The 17,086-nt window shown below is 38.0% G+C and overlaps 1 protein-coding gene across 1 annotated transcript; it reads right to left on the bottom strand.

The window, feature by feature from the left end:
* Positions 1-14,239: 14,239 nt before the first annotated feature.
* LOC115260359 (uncharacterized) lies at positions 14,240-15,195 on the bottom strand. Its single transcript, XM_029861292.2, has 2 exons — positions 14,828-15,195; positions 14,240-14,759 (listed from the first exon to the last, which is right to left on the bottom strand). The coding sequence occupies exons 1-2, from the start codon at positions 14,876-14,878 to the stop codon at positions 14,250-14,252; spliced, it is 561 nt and encodes a 186-aa protein (XP_029717152.2). The 5' UTR covers positions 14,879-15,195; the 3' UTR covers positions 14,240-14,249.
* Between the last annotated feature and the right edge of the window lie 1,891 nt (positions 15,196-17,086).

Below are 17,086 nucleotides of genomic sequence, written 5' to 3'. Positions count from 1 at the left end.
GATATTTTCGTTCTGCTCCAATAAGTCCCCTACTAGCGTAAGCTATGGGTCTGTCAATTGATTTTTCATTCGATAAAACTGCTCCAATAGCGTATTCACTGGCATCTGTCGTTAAGACAAATGTGTCCTTGTAATTTGGTCTCACTAGCAAAGAGTCAGACGTTAAAAAGTTTTTCAATTCTTCAAATGCTTTCTGGCACTCTGAGGTCCAGTTAAATTTTACATTTTTCTTCAATAGATCATTCAGAGGTTTTCGTTTTTCTGCAATTCCTGGTATAAACTTACCATAAAAGTTTACTGTTCCTAGGAATGATCGCACTCCTTTTACAGTTTTTGGTATTGCCATTTCTCGTATAGCCTTAATATTACCATCAAGCGGACGAATACCATTTTTATTAACTGTATGTCCTAAAAATTTCAATTCGGTTTTCAAAATTTGGCATTTTGTTGGTTCAATTTTTAAATTATGTTTACGAAGAGCTTTCAAAACTTTAATCAGATTCTCGTTATGCTCTTGAATTGTTCTTCCAAAAACAATGATATCATCCAAATAAACGATTGCTTTAACATCTTCAATTTCAAATAAAACTGTGTTCATCAGTCTTTGAAAAGTTGAGGGACTGTTTCTAAGCCCCATAGGCATTCTCGTGAATTCAAAATGACCTTTGGGTGTAGAAAATGCAGTTTTTGCAGCATCTCTTGGGTCTATAGGAACTTGATAAAATCCCGATTTCAGATCGATTGTTGAAAAGTATTTGCTATCGCCTAGGCTATCCAATATTTCATTTATTTGTGGAATCGGATACACAAATGGTTTAGTTATCAAATTCAATGCCCTAAAATCTACCACAATTCTATGCTTTTTGTTTCCTTCTTCGTCTAAATCTTTCTTTGGTATGCATAAAACAGGTGCATTCCAAGGACTTTTACTGGGCCTAATAATCCCTTGCCGACGCATTTCTTCAATTTCCTCATTAATTTGTTTCTTTGTTGATTCAGGGAACCTATACTGCCTTTTATTTATTGGCACATTAGTCGTTGTTTCAATTTCATGTACTGCTGCATCTGTTACTGTAAGGTGATCCCCTTTCAAATAAAATACATCACAATATCTTGCCATTATATTTTCCATTGCGTCGTAATTAGCGCTTTTCAAATGCTTCAAATCAACTGTATCTAGCAATTTTTCGATACGATTTTTACCTTGTATTTGTTCATAATTCAAATTATCTATCAAACTTAGATCTTGGTTTGAATCTAAATCCTCCGGCGTATATTGATTCCCGGCCTCTACATTCTTATTGTAACATCCATTATTATAATATTCTTCATCAAAATGTTGATTTATGCATTCCTCGTCTTCATAATACTTCTCATAAAGGCACATATTGCATGAATAATCTTTTTTCGGTACGATTGGCTGTGTAACTATTTCATCATGTATGACTTCATCAATATCAAAATTTACTTGACAGCTTTTGTCATTGTTATCATATTGTATACAATTACTATTATCTTGTAGATCAGTCTGACAAGATTTATCTGATACCATTACGTACTTTGTTGTTGTAATATTGTTAATATTATATTCTACACTATCTGGCTTGCGTAGGGCTATGTAATCAAAGTTCTGGCTAATATATAATGTATGCTGTTTCAAAAATTCTGCTCCTATGATACCATGTACATTTAAGTGGTGAACTAAATAAAATTTTATCTTATACTTAGACTTCCCAATTATTAAACTAACTTCAGTAGATCCGAGCGTTCTTGTTTGACTTCCATTGAATCCCGAAATCAAAAACTTTTCAGATTCAGAATAATCTATGTCTGTTGCTCCGATTCTAGGGGCTGCATCCCATCTTAATATGTTTAGTTGTGAGCCTGTGTCTATCATGTAATTGATTTTTGTGTATGGTCTTTCTACAGTGGGTATATTTAACATAAATTGATTATTGCCCGTCCAATGTATAAATACTTTTTCTTGTGCTGGAATGCATTTATCAAATTGAACCTTTTGTTTTTGTGGTATGTTATAACTCTTATTTATGTTCATGGGCATCATTTTCTTATTACTTGCAGCATATAAGCGCCTTTCTAAACTATTTTCTGATTGACGGAGTGATCGGACGCAATTAACGAACCTCCGGTTATTTAGTTTTTTCGCTCATCATAGCAAATGTTATTGTTTTGAATTCCCATGTTGCGTTCATCAAAATTTCTGTTGGTCCAATAAGGCATTTGGTAATCACCACGATAAATTTCTTGTTGTCCTAGATATCTATAATTGTTAAAATCTTTTTCATAACCTATTTCGCTCTGGTTGAATCTACTTTTATTGTAATGGAAGTTGTGATCAATACATTGTGGATTACTGAATTTCTGTTTTTCATTTTGTTGCCTGTAGAATTCTGCAGTGTGGGAATCCCTCAATCTCTGCTCGATGCGTTCTTGTTGTTCCACATCGATGCATTCTTCTTGTAGATAATCTACCAAATCTTCCAATGAGTCTTCTTTTTTCGTTTTTGCAAAAATTTTCAAATTTATATCTTCCAATCCCGCTAGAAAATGTATTCTTAAATGTCTTTGAGCGTATGACTCAATTGTAGGATCTTTAATATAATCTTGTTCGAATTCATCAATATTCCTCTTAAGTTGAAGAACGCGATCTTTGTATTTTTTAAAACTTTCACACTTGCCTTGTTCAAGGTTCTCTATTTTATTAAACAGTTCTTCCAATTGTAAACTAATTCCGAATTCTTTTTGGAGATTATCTTTCACTTTATCCCAAGTATTTGCAAGAATGTTTTTAAATTTTAACGCTGCTGGGCCTTTAAGTTTAGATAGTGCAATTTGAATGAGTACGGTTTCTGCATTTTTCCTTTCACTAGCATCAGTTATCCGTTTTATGGGTTTCAAAAAACAATTTATTTGATATATGAAAGCATCTAATTCACATGCACTACCATGAAATTCTGGAATACACTGTATAGCAAAATTTATTGGAAATTCAAATCTAGCGTTGTTCGCTCCACTATTGTTGCCTATTTCATCCATTGTATTCGTGGTCATTTTTATGCTGATTTTTTTTTTCAAATTAACACGACCGGCGACAATTAGCCGGTCTGCTGCATAGTTACAAAATTATTATTTTTTTTCAACTTTTAATTGATTCCATTCCATTGTAATGCTAGTTTACAGCTGAAAATCATGTTTAGTGTAAAATTATGCTCTAAGTTTGAAAGCATAAGGAAAGAAAAATACAGTAGAGCTGAAAATATTTTCGATATCCCGTACAAAGCTGGCGATTTTGAATCAACATTGCTACAACTGATAAAGATTTTTTTTTTTTTGAAAGAAAAACACAAATCTTGTTTTGTTTATTGAATATTTTGCTACAATTTAAGGAGATTGTTCCCAACACTCATCAATATCTAATCTGACGAGAAGAAAATAAAAATAATCAGATTTTCAAAACATATTACATTCAGCTTCCTATTATTGCAAAAAAGATATTTAAATTTGGTGAATTGTAACTTGAGCTATTTGAATTTTAGTAAATTCTAAAAAACTTGGTTGCGATTGTCTCGTATAATAAAAACAACTGTACTTCTTAGTTTTCTTATTTTAAACATGGTCTCAAAATCAGCACGTAATTATGCATCAATAATTTTAATCGTTAACAGAAGTCCGCGACTTTCCTTTGATTTTGTTAACTAGTGTTATTTGTTCGTATTTTTCATCCACTTGTTCTTCTTGAAATCATTATTCTTGTTATATTTTTCCATTATTTATTAAAAATCACTATGATTTCCTTTTTTTTATAAATTTTTGAATAACTTCTTTATTTTTCCCACAACAGTATTTCAATTAAAATGTTTTTGTTCATATCGTAAAAATTTTTCATCATTTCAAACCAACTCACAAAAAATTTAAACCATCTCAAAACACTTAATCATTTAAAAGGTTAATACTCACGATACCATCAAATAATGCAGGCTGAATGATGTCCATTGGTCCAGGTACTCGGTTCCATACACAGGTTGTTGCGTTGCCATTTCCAATACGATGCTACGTTGTATTCCACTATCACTTGCGCTGCCACGAATTTCATCTTTTCCATCCAGTCTGTAACATTGTTTTCTTCTCAATTGTTCAAAACTGTTCAATTGTTTATGGTTTGCACTGATTCTGACACTGATTTCTTCTTCCAGTCAGAAAATTGGCGTTCCGCTGTTCTAATTGTCGAACAGTTTTTCGCTGTCACCATATGAAGCGCCCTGTACCGTCCAGGGGCTCAACTTAACACTACACGGAATGTGATATCTTTTAATTCATAACAGTCCGACGATATCTTTTTAATAATCTATATTGAAATATCACAAACCATCACTTAACTTATATTACAATGATTCAATTTTTTTCTTATATCACCTTTCTGTATTTCTTCACCGAAGTTGAAAAAACTGAACCGAACTGGACTTTTACTCTTACGTTGAAAAACTGAACTTTTACAACTACTGTCTTTTCTGAACCAAGATTGAACACTCTAGCGTTGAAACTGACCCACTGTCTCACTGACTGTCTTTGAACTCAACAACTCCGTTCTTCAACAACTCTAACGTCGAACTCTCCTCGATTACTCTGTTCTTCAACAACTGCCCCCGACTGAAGCCAAAACCTCCGTATTTATAGCCTAAATTTCCTAGCAATACCCGAAGAAGTCACGAAAATTCCTAACGTTGCCCAACCCATCTTGGGCGTGTCCAAAAACCTGAAAAAATGTAAATACTAAAACGTCCCAAAACCTTCTACCTTTCCTACTTGTCCACATCGTGTTTTACATCTTTCTCTTCTTGAAAAATCTCTTTTCTCTTGGGCGTATCCCAAGCCTAGCCGTGTCTTGGGCGTATCCCAAGCCCTACCAAAAATCCTAGTTCTGATAAAAAAAAACCTAATTTCCTAACCACGCCTGACTTGGGCGTGTTCGCAAAAACCCCTTCTAAGAATCTTTACCCGAAGGCCAACATCGTCTAGCCCCGCCTCACTTGGGCATCTCCAATGCTTGGGCGTGTCATATCGTCATCTTCACCATCATCCTCATCGTCATCATCGTCATCATCATCATCATTATCATCATCATTATCATCATCATCATCATCATCATTCTTAGCGCCATCATCTTTCGGACTTGGCACCCAATTCTTCAAAACAAAGCAACCGCCTTGTTATTCAAATGTACCCTTGCTTGTGCACAATGACCCCTAGCCGGGCTCGGCCGCGGATGTTCGTTGAAATTATACCCCACATTCTTTTACTCGAAGTCAAAACAAAATCGAGTACAAAACAATTCCGGCGCCCCTATGCCGCCAGTACGGTTTCGATTTTCAACATTCCTTTTATGGTTCACCTGGGTCCAAAAAATCGAACCAAGTGAAAACAATCACGGCTACCTGAAACCATTCTCGGCAGATACAGTGCCTCGATTTCGAAACCAAAACAATCTAGGCTACCTGAAACCGCGCCTTGATTTCAAAACAAAAACAATTTTGGCTACCTAAAGCCATATGCGGCCAATACGGCGCCTTGATTTTCGCAACCTTCTAGCGCGATCGATAGGGTATCCGTTCTATGGCATTCCTATCGACGGCCCACCGAGCGTAATCAGAGCTGCACCAAACCAACCGGACCCAACATGTATGATCGTGAAAAACAAAACAAACGCATCGCTGCGCGGTCGCTGCCCCGCGAAACCAGGACACCGTACGGATGTTGTTTTGGTCAACGTCCAGTACGACATTTTAGATCAAAAACAAAACCTTTACGGGTTTACAATTGAGCCTTGAAACGGTCGCCGCCAATCAAACCCAGCGACCATTGACCCACCAAGCATATTGTGGATTTACCGGCTCGACTCCCGTGTTTGAACACGATCGCACCCGGCCATCACCGGGTGCGATGATGGGTCATAAAAACAAAGTCAGTAACGAATGGTATGTTTCCCGTTGCTTCCAATTTACAGCGCGTGAGGTGGGTAGAACCTACCTAGAGCGTAGATGTTGGTGAAAAATTGAAATAAAAACACACCCAGGCAGCTACTCTAACGGGAGTGTGTGGGGGGGGGAAATGCATCTTTTTCTTTCACAGTTGAATTGACTTAGAATATCGGAAGGCGTGGGAATATTTAGGCGTTGCAATTGCTCCACCCAGCAGTATAGACCACATGTCGGTAATGGAAATGTTTCGTATTTCGATATTAACTCGACATATTCGTTCATCGATTGCTAATGAAAACAGTATGGCCGCTGCAATACAAGTCACAAGGATGAAAATCCAGCCACCAGTTGTCACTGGCAAAATCAGCTTTTCCAATGGAGAGTAGGGGATTCCTGGCGGTAGAGCGAATACAAGTTGGTCATAGAAATTTCCAACTCCACCTATTAGCAGCGTGTTTCTAGTGAGAGACCTCGCGATTGATCCCAATCCAAAATCCACTTCACCATTTTGTATCATCCCCATCAGGCCAGTGCTATTGTTTTCTTGTAAAACTCCCCATTGCATTCCGTGCGGAGGTAGAAGGAATCGTACTTTAAAATTGAAGCGTTCTGCCAGTGCTCTCACCATTTCGATTTCCACACCTGAAAATGTTGACGTATTTCCATTTTCCGTAACAACTGTAAATGGGGCCAGAACTCCTATTCCAGCATCCATGGAACAACCTTCAAAATTGACGACTGAGCGTTCAATTGAAGACTTAATAGCGACCGATCTTGATTCATCAGGTGGAAAATATGTCGAGATGAATGTATGGTTGTTTTCACAGTTATTTGTTATGTATCTGGAGAATACTGAAATGTTGATCACAGCTTCCTCAACTTTCCTGCCGCCATCATATGAAACAATTCCAACTTTCACAATGTTGCTTGTCCTTAAGTTAATCATAATTATAGGTAGTACGTCAATCCGATTGACCATGTTGATGATCATAAGGAGGAAACTTATCTTTTTTAGTCCATTCAGCAACTTGAAATCCAACGAATTCGAATTAAAGAATATAATTACAACATCGTGTTCAAGATTGCTTTCACTATTTATTTCGACAGGGCTCACATACTGTTCAGCAATGTTAGATATCAAATTAACGATCGTTGAATCATTGAAACTGTGACGAAAATGTACTGTTCTGTAAGTAGCACCCGAAAGTAACTGACACACAATTCTACCAACAGTATCAAGTAATGGGCCAAAATCATCCAAATCTAGCAGAAAATCAGCACTAGCTTTCGCTATTAGAATGATCCCGAGCAGCAAATTACAGGCCTTCATTGTTCAAAATTGGTTGCTATATAGAGTGTTATCTTTGATCTCATACCATCAAGTCTTTCTGCAACATGCTTTGACCTTTATAACTCAATTCTAAATACATGTAGACATGATTCAAAACAAACATTCTGCTATGTGAGCCCATGTATAACAAGTTAGCCAATTGGAATTGAAATATTTGTAATTGGATAGCAACATATTTATATCATATTTACAGACTCTTCTAACTTATACCGTCAAGGCACCATTCACCGTGGATTTAAGAAGATTCGGGGCAAATAAGGGCTGTCATTTGACACCAGTCTTATAAACATTGTTGGTGCCGCTTTTAATTGCCTTCATTATAGATTAAAATTAAAGCAATATCCACAGAAATAGAAAATTTTTCACAACATTGGGTGATATAGTACAATTAGTAAAGGGTAGTAGGGTCGCCTAATTCCGTGGTAGGTCACCATTCACCGTGGTAGTAGGGACCCATTCACCGTGTATGAGAAATTTTATTCTACTTTGTTTAAAAATGATCAAAACAACCCAGCCAAGGGAATTTTCTTCTTTTCAATTCATTTCAAGTAATAAATTGCAAGATTTTATTAGAAAAACGAATGTTCAAATTTTCGATTTTTTCTAGATATATGGGACAATATGGGGCACGGTGAATGGAGACCATTGATTTTTAGGGTACCCATTTACCGTGCCTTTTTGTTTCAATTAAAAAGTACGAGTAATCGTACTTTCTTGTTATACTTACTTCAGTAATGCAAAATACATACCTGATATGTGAATTTAATTGCTTCTTGGTGGAATAAAAACGTTACTACATTTAGTTTATCGCTTAAATCACCTTAGCGCAGTTTTCGTTTTTTCACTATGAATGCAGTGAACGAGCAGAAACCCGCTCCATGTAAACACACTTTAGTGTCAAAATGATACTTTTAAATGTTTTTAATGAGCATTTCGACATGGTAACAATACATTAGTGTTGTATTGGTGAAATTGAAGGGAAATTGTCATATCATTCAATCATAAAATGCAAATAATGAAAAAAAAAATGAAGGCACACGGTGAATGGAGCCCCCACGGTGAATGGCGCCTTGACGGTACGTGAGGGTCTGCAGCTGGACTAGTGAGTAGGCAAAACCATATTGTTTTCCATGCTTTCGAAAGTAGTCCAATCTAGTAATCCTACATTATAGAGATCTGCGGAGGCGGCCATTGTGAGCCAATCGTGCAGAGAGAACTGTCAAAGTGTGAGCCAAATGAACATGCTTATCGTTCGTAGGAAGGCGTCGTTTGAACGGTATTGCGATCGGAACTAAATAAATAAAAATTATTTATTTTTAATATCGAGAAATTGGCGGCATATGTATGTTTAGTAAAAAGATAAAAAATTATTAATTCTGCTTTCAAAAGCTCATGCTTATGACGACACTTTTGTTGCTGAACTTGTCGAAAAAACTTCCATTGCTGCTTCTTGCTTCACTTCTGCCGATATGATTAGCGTAACACTTTTGCAATGAATTTCAGATTTCTTCGATTGCTCCGCTATTTCAACAAAATTTTGGAAAAAAAATCTACCATAGTTAGAAAATGTAAACAAAACAACTTGAACCACAACGAAGTCACGCACAAAGTTTGAACATCTAGCTTTGTAGCAAGTGTTGGCAGCTGTTGTAAACAAAACAAACAGCGTTGCCGAATCAACGTGTGTAACTTCCGCTCATCTCTATGTAGAGGATTTCTAGTCCAATCATAATCATGGTAGATTACATTATAATTTGTCTAATTCTAGTGGAAAGCACAGGCAGGGAATGGAAGATCCAGTAAACATCATCTCCCGAATGCCGACTACAAAAACACTCCCTACCAAAGACTGGCGATTGGGCGATCTAAACAGCAAAAAGATACTTGCGATTGAAAGCTTGGTTTATGCACTGCAAATATTGTTAAACGTCATCGAAATTACTGGTTAATACTTAGAGTAGAGATTGATTTTAAACAGATTTATCATGTTTTGCAACACTACTAGCTAAAGGAGACGTGTTTTTTTTTCACTTTTATTCATTCTCGTTGTTGAGTGATAAATAAAAAGATAAATTTCGTGAACTTCAATTCCACATGTTCGGCAGAGATGGAAAATGATGAAGATTGCAGCTGAGCAGACACACACCAAAACAAACATACTCGTGAACAACAGGGGCTTGAGAATACTCGCACTTCTTTATTCGTGAGTAAACGAGGCCAGCCACCCCCCCCCCCCCCAAAATCCACAAGGCCCCCTCAGAAATGTTTTATGACTTTATATATGGAAATTAGAAAAAATCTGAGAGCCACTGTGTTAATGATAAACAAAGATCTATAAATTGATAGTTATTGGAAACTATTCTCAACTTGTCACACTTCACAAGATCATTGTTCGATATGGAATATGTGATTGACTCTATCAGTTTTGTTTTTGTTTTGTATGAAAATATGATACCAGAAATATGAATTAGAATAACATATATAATTGCTTTGTACGACTTTTTTTTGAATCGCCGAATAATGAAATCATAAGTTTTCAAAGGAATTCTTTTTCGGGTATCCCAAAGAAGTTCTGAAATTTCTAGCAGCATTACAGAATGATATTGAAAGGATAAATGCTTCCTTGTTGAATTCAAGTATCATATGGAAAAAAAATCTGTTAGAATTTGAAATGGAATACAGCAGAAGTTTTTGGAGCCCCAGAGAAAATAGATATCACATTATAAAGGGCCCATATAGCTAAAGCGTAAACGCGAGTGTATTCATTAAAACCATGCTGAAGGTGATTTCTAGTCAGTAACTATACATTTCATTAACTGTCTTAGGCATCGAGTAATTGCGTGTCTATCAAACAATGCACAAATTCAAATGTTCATTGAAGAAGTTATTAGTAGTTTACGCAATAAGCTGCAGAATTAAGATTTTTACAGCACGCGTCGTACATTTATCTAACGAGGCTTGCCGATTCTTGAAGAATTTCTTGGAAGTATTACCGGAGAAAAATCCTGCAAATCCCCTGGAGGAATTCCTGGACAGTTCCTGGGAGAATTCCGAAATAATCCTCCGAAATAATCTGAAGGAATCACTACAGGAATTCCCGGGGTAATCCCTGAAGGAATTCTTGGAAAAATCCCTAGAGGAATTCCTGGAGGAATCCTTAGAAACCGTATCAGAAATCCCTGTAAGAATTACTAGAAAAATTCCTGGATGGATCCTCTGTGGAATTTCTGAACGAATTCCTGGAGGAATCCCAAAAGAAATTCTTTGAGAAATCACAGAAAGAATTTCTGGAGAAATCCCTGAAGCAATTCCTAGATGAATCTCTGGAGGAAATACTGGAGAACCTTCTGGACAAATCCCTGGTGGAACCCCTGGAAAACTTCCTGGATGAATTTCTGAAGGAATGATTGAAGGATTTCTTGGAGGCATCCTTGGAGAAATTTCTGGACGAATGCCTTGGACAATCCCTGGATAAATTCCTAGATGAATTCCTGATGAAACCTTTAGAGGAATTCAGGGAGGGACCTCTAGAAAAATTCCCGGAGCAATCCCTAGATGAATTCCTAGATCAATCCCTGGAGGAATTCCCGGATGAATTCCTATAATAATCCCTGGATTAATCCGTGGAGGAATTCCCAAAGGAATTCTTAAAGGAATTCATGCAGGAATATCTGGAAGAATCCCTGGAAGAATTCCAGGAGAAATTCCTTGCGGACTCCCTGGAGAAATTCCTGGAGCAAACCCTGGAAGATATCCTGAAGGAAACCCTGAATGAATTCCTAGATGATACCCTGCCTAGAGGAGTTCTAGGAGGACTCTCTGGAGAAATTTCAGAAGAACCCTTTTGGGAAATTCCAGAAGGAATCCTTAGAGATATTTCTACAGAAATTCTTGGAAGAATCCCTTTGGGAATTCTTGGAAAAAATCCCTAAAGATTTTTTTTTTTTTGGAGGAACCTCAGAAGAAATGCCTGACGGAACTTCGGGACAAATTCCTGTCGGAAACCCAGGAAGAATTCCTGGATACATCCCTGGAGGAATTCTTGGGGAAATTCCTGGAGAAATTGCTGTAGGAATTTCCGAAGAAATTTCTGAATCAATACCTGAAGGAATTCCTGGATGCATTTCTAAAGAAATTCCTGGGCTAATTCTGAAAAAAAAACCTCTTGAGGAATACCTGGAAAAAACTTTAGAGAAATTTCTAGAGAAACTCTTGGAAAAAATCCTGGAGCAATTTCAAGAGAATCCTCAGGAGGAATGCCTGGTGGAACTTCTGGACGAATTCCTGTCGGAAACCTAGGAAGAATTCCTGGAGAAATCCCTAGAGGAATCATTGGAGAAACATCTGTGTAATAATTTCTGGATGAATTCCTGAAGAAATACCTGGGATAATTCCAGAAGGAATTCTTACTGGAAAAGTTCCTCGAGAAATGCCTGGAGGAATGTCTGAAATAATTCCAGAATAAATTCCAGGAGAAATTTCTGGGGTAATTCCTGAAGGAATCCCTGAAGGATTTCCTGGAGGATTCCTGGCGAAATCCTTGATCCAAGAGGAATCTCAGGAGGAGTTCATGCAGGAATCCCTGGAGGAATGCTTGGAGTAATTCCTGGAATCCGGGAGGAATTCCTGGGGGAATTTTTGAAGGAAATTGTGGTAGTAATTTCTGTAGAAATTCCAGAAGGAACTCCAGGATCAATATCTGGAGGAATTTTCATAGAAATTCTTGGGGTAATGCTGAAGAAACCTCTTGATGAGTTCCTAGAGGAATCTTCAGAGAAATTTCTAGAGAAATTCTTGAAGAATCCCTGTTGGAATTCTTGAAAAAAGAAACCCTGGAGGAATCCCTTAAGCAATTTTTGGAGAAACCTCAGGAGGAATGCCTGGAGCAACTTCTGGACAGATTTCTGTCGGAAACCCAGGAGGAATTACTGGAGGAGCTTCTGGACAAAATCATGGCGGAATCTTAGGAGGACTTCCTGGAGAAATCCCTAGAGGAATTCTTGGGGCAATTCCGTGGAACTATCCCAGGGAGAATTCCTGGAGGAATCCTTGAATTAATTCCTGGAGGACTCTTTAAAGGAGTTTTGGAAGGGATCCCTGGAGAAATTTCTGAAGAAATTCCTAGAGGAATTTCCAGATGAATATCTGGAGGAATTTTCCGAGAAATTCCAGGAGGAATTGCTAGAGCAATTTCGGGAGGAATTCCAGGAGGAATTCTTGGAGAAATTTCTGGAGGTAATACTAGTGGAATCATCGGAGGAATTCCTGGAGGAATCTCTAGAAGAATCCTCAGAGGAATCCCAGAAGAATTCCTGGGGGCAACTTTTGGAGTATCCTTGAAAAAATTCCTGGCGGAATCTCTAGAGGAATCCCTGGAGGAGAAATTCCTGGTAAAATTTCCTGATGAATCCCTGGAAAAATTCCTGAAGAAATTTCTGAATTTACCTAGTATAATTCCTGGAAAAATTCTTGGTGGAATTCCTGGAGAAATTCACGGAGACATGCTTGGATGAAATCCTAAAGTAATGCCTGGAGGAGTTCCTGAAGAAATCCCTGAAGAAATTTCTATAGGAATTTCAGGAGGAATTTATGCAGGAATCCCTGGAGAAATTCTGAGAGTAATTCCTGAACTAACTCTTGAGAAATTCCTGGGGGAGTTTCTTAAGGAATCCCTGGAGGATTTTCTGGAGAAATTCCTGGAGGAACTGAGATAATTATTTCTGAAGGAATTCCTGTAGGGATTCCTGGGATAATTCTGGGATAATTCTGTAAAGTACAACACTACCAAAAAACCTCGCTCGTCGTATACAGCGCGAGTGCGGTGCAGTTTCGGTTGCTTGATGGCGCGCGTCCTGGAAGGTTAAGAAATTTCTAGAGGGGTTCCTGGAGGACTCCCTGCATAAATTCCATTAGCAATCCCTGAAGGAATTCCTGGAGAATTTCCTTAAAGACACAGGGGCAATTGCAGGAGAAATCCCTGGTGAAATTCCTGGAGGAATCCCTAGAGGAACCTCTAGAGGAATTCCTGGACGAATCTGTGTAGAAAGTTTTAGAGAAATCCATGAAGGAATTCTCAGAGGAATCCTGACAAAAATCCTAGAGGAATATTTGGAGCAATCCCTTGAGCAGTTCCCGGTGGAATCCCAGGAGAAATTCCAGAAGAAATACAAAGTTCAATTTCTGAGGGAATTCCAGAAGGATTTTCTGGCGAAAGTAGCAAGTACTGAAGAAATTGCTGAAATTCACGAGGAAATCCTGAAATCCTGGATTAATTCCTGGATGAGTTGCTGAAGAAATCCCAGGAAGAGTTCTTGCAGGCATTTTTCAAATAATCCCGGAAGTTGTTCCTGAAAGAATTATAGAAGGAATTCGCGGGTGATTCCCTGCGGGAATTCTTGGAGAAATTGAATTCCTGGAAGCATTTTTGTAGGAATCCTTGAAAAAACATCTGAAGAAATCCGTGTCTGTAGTAATTTCTGGACGAATTATTGTAGGAATACTTGTATGGACCCATAAAGATTTTTTTGTACATTTTTTTAAGCAACTCCTGGATTATTTTCTAATAATCGCTGTTATAATTTTCGGAAAGAATTTTATGAATAAATTCCTGCAAAAATACTTCGAATCATTCCAGATGGATCAGGAACATGTTTTAGAAATTATTTTCAGTACTTTTATCTCTTATATCAATCAAATGAATATCACGTTTTGATCGTCAGTACTTCGCCTCTACCCGGGTTTCAAAGTTTTCTATGATCAATGGATTTGCAACCTCGCATCGGATGAGGAACTGGAATGACAGCTCCGCAAAGCGGTCTGTCGAAGGGTGTACATACACCAGCAAGTACCATATGTCAATATGACATTTAAGTTTAAAAAAAAACTAGCTTCATGTATTTGTACTATTTTCTTTTATATATTCCCATGAATAAATTTAACAATGATTTCGCATTCTGCGCCGGTGTTTCCGAACAGCAACAATTCAAACAGCTGGATCCACCATTAAGGTTATTGTAACCATAGAACGACGAAAACGTATTTCTCATGTTCCAATATGACGTCTTCTGTGGCCGTCGTTGCACATCGTAATAATAATCCGAACTCACATCGACGTATGTCTCGGCCGAGGGACTTTCGTACTCATAATTGTAGTAGTAGTCGTAGTAATCCTCATCGTCAAAGTCCAGATTATAATTTTCCCACCAACGAGTATTGTAGATTCCTGATGCACCGTAACTGAAACCCCTCTTCGATCGGCCATAGTATTGCACTGAGTTGATAACAGTTGGCACCTTATACCAATTGCAGAGCGTTTGACCAAGAGCGTATGATCGCATGACGTTCCTCCCGTATCTTCTAGAGTTGTAGTTGAATCCTAACACGCTTCCACTCCGCAAGTGACTCAAGTGGCACTGGAAAGAAAATTGATAAAAAGAAAGTGTGGAAACTTTTTTTTTGCAGCTCAATTAGCGTGACTTACCATCATCATGGTGACGAGGAAAAACCCTATCCGCTCGTGTCGTTTCATCATAAGAGTGCCACTGGTATCCCAACAGAGCTGGCAACTATTTTTTAAATCTGTTCGTTAGTACTTGTCCTGTTCAAGCTAAGTGGAAATAAATTACCATTCATGAGCGGAAGAACCTTCGACATAGGGCAAACAATAATATCGATCAATGAACTGTTTTCCTGGTGACGTTAATAGTGAATCAAAAGAACAATCATGCCCGTACCAAGTTGGCAACTGTGTATTTAATCACTCAAATTGCAAATTTTACCGGAAGTGTTGCTGTTAGTGCTAAATAAGCGATAAACATAAGCTACTATCAATAATGTTGATGAAAACGGAAGGCCACGGAGTCATTGGTATTTAATCCTACGTTTTTGAAAACAAGCAATAACGAGTATGATTTGTTCTTTTTTAGTTATCCCCACAGATGCTCATCCCTAACTGAACAAACATCGTTTCAATGAATAAGAATGGAGCACCATAATGAACATCCAAATCATATTGATACTTATGTTACTCAATGATGACCAATTTTGTGAATAAAATGTGTATTAGATTGGTTCAAGAAAGCGTTTTTATTCTCACCACCTATTCGGTCTGTTCCTAGATTCTATTCCTCTTCTCAAATTGTCTGCAAATTTGAATGAAAGCTTGAGACTGCTCTTCAAAGTCTGGTGGGCTTCATGGACGAGCAGTTAGCGGCGTCAATCGTTTAGGTGTCTCGTAAGCCTCGAAGTGTGGGTTCGATTCCCGCTCCAGTCGGGGAAAACTTTTCGTCAAACGGAAGATTCTTCACCGGGTGACTGGGTGTTACATGTGTTGTCCATTCTCGAATGTTAGTCATATTCAGTCTGTGCAGCCTCTGGTCGAAAACGGTGTAATTGTCTTTTTTTTTAAGTATATTTGGAAATTACTATGAGAAAGCGGTGGTTTTTATTCTATCCACAACATTCACCAAGTGTATTGTTCCCAAAATGCATAACCCTGGAAGGAATGAGCAACATAAAGACTCAATCATCGTTGACAGAGTCAGCACAGTGGAACTTTGGGCTTAGGTAATTCAGAAGTCCGAATACTGATTCGGATCATTATCTTATAGTCACAAACATTTGGGCTAACGCCATGAGGTCTACTAGCCAATTGAATTGCTGCACAGCACCATCAGGAGCTAAGGATGATCAACGGGTCTAGAGATATCATTAGATTATTAGATGCCCAATTTTCAACCGTCTTTTAAAGAGCATGGATCTCGTCAGGCAGAAAATGCACTAATATTACCATTTTCGCAATGTTTACTACGAGTGTTAGTAATATCACCGTTTGTTTGGGTGAAGAGCTGAATTTTGGTACTTGGTTCATTAAAGAACAGGAAGGCAAGAATAAGGTAGCATGAAAAGAGTGTGAATGCCGAAGCGCAGGAAAGCATGAATTGGAAAGATATGCGGAGGTTTTATGCAACTGGCTACAGTGCGGCCAGCACTGTGGACAGTTCACGGTAGGCGCCTTAAAAATGGTATGCGGCGCAGATGAGTTGTATAAAGTGTACAAAAATGCATGACAGGCTCCATCGGACTGTTAACGCAATACGAATATTGAAAGACCGGTGCATGCGGTGCTACATGACCTGGGAACATCGTTGTTCGTCCCGTGTATCGTCCTACCAATCCATTTTGCCGTACGGCTGTTGTTCAGATAAATCGAAGGGATAGCTGTGATTGTTATCATGAGATGACTAAAGATCGTAAAAAAGTTAGTATGCTATTTCGACTATTATCATAAAACATACGTTGTCATCAAAGAATTTTATTTTTATTTTAACTGATTCTTTTAAACATCTTCGATAAACTGATATATTTTCGAAACTATTATTTCAGTGAGAAATATAACAAAACCGAAAATGCACAGTAATCCATGGATGATGAATGCTCCCAGAAGGTTCTGTAATTGCAGCTTTTTATGCTCTACATAATCATCATTAACAGTTCCTCGCACTTTTCTACCCCAAAAATCATGCAGTCCGACAGCACGTACCCTCAGTATCATATCGTCGAACAGTGCAGCCAACGGTGAATCGATAGGATAGTGCATTGCAGCTTCGTACGTTTCGATGACGTATCGACTAATGTGAACCTTCGATTTGAACAGACGTTGCTTGTTGAAGCATTCTATGTTGGATCTTGGCAGTGGGAAAGCTACCATCAGTTTGTTGTCAGCCATATCGCAAAGAAC

This window comes from Aedes albopictus, chromosome 3 (assembly GCF_035046485.1).
Source record: "Aedes albopictus strain Foshan chromosome 3, AalbF5, whole genome shotgun sequence".
In the NCBI taxonomy this organism is placed as follows: domain Eukaryota; kingdom Metazoa; phylum Arthropoda; class Insecta; order Diptera; family Culicidae; genus Aedes; species Aedes albopictus.
The sequence above is the reverse complement of the archived record's forward strand: the minus strand, read 5'-3'. Positions and strand labels throughout refer to the sequence as shown.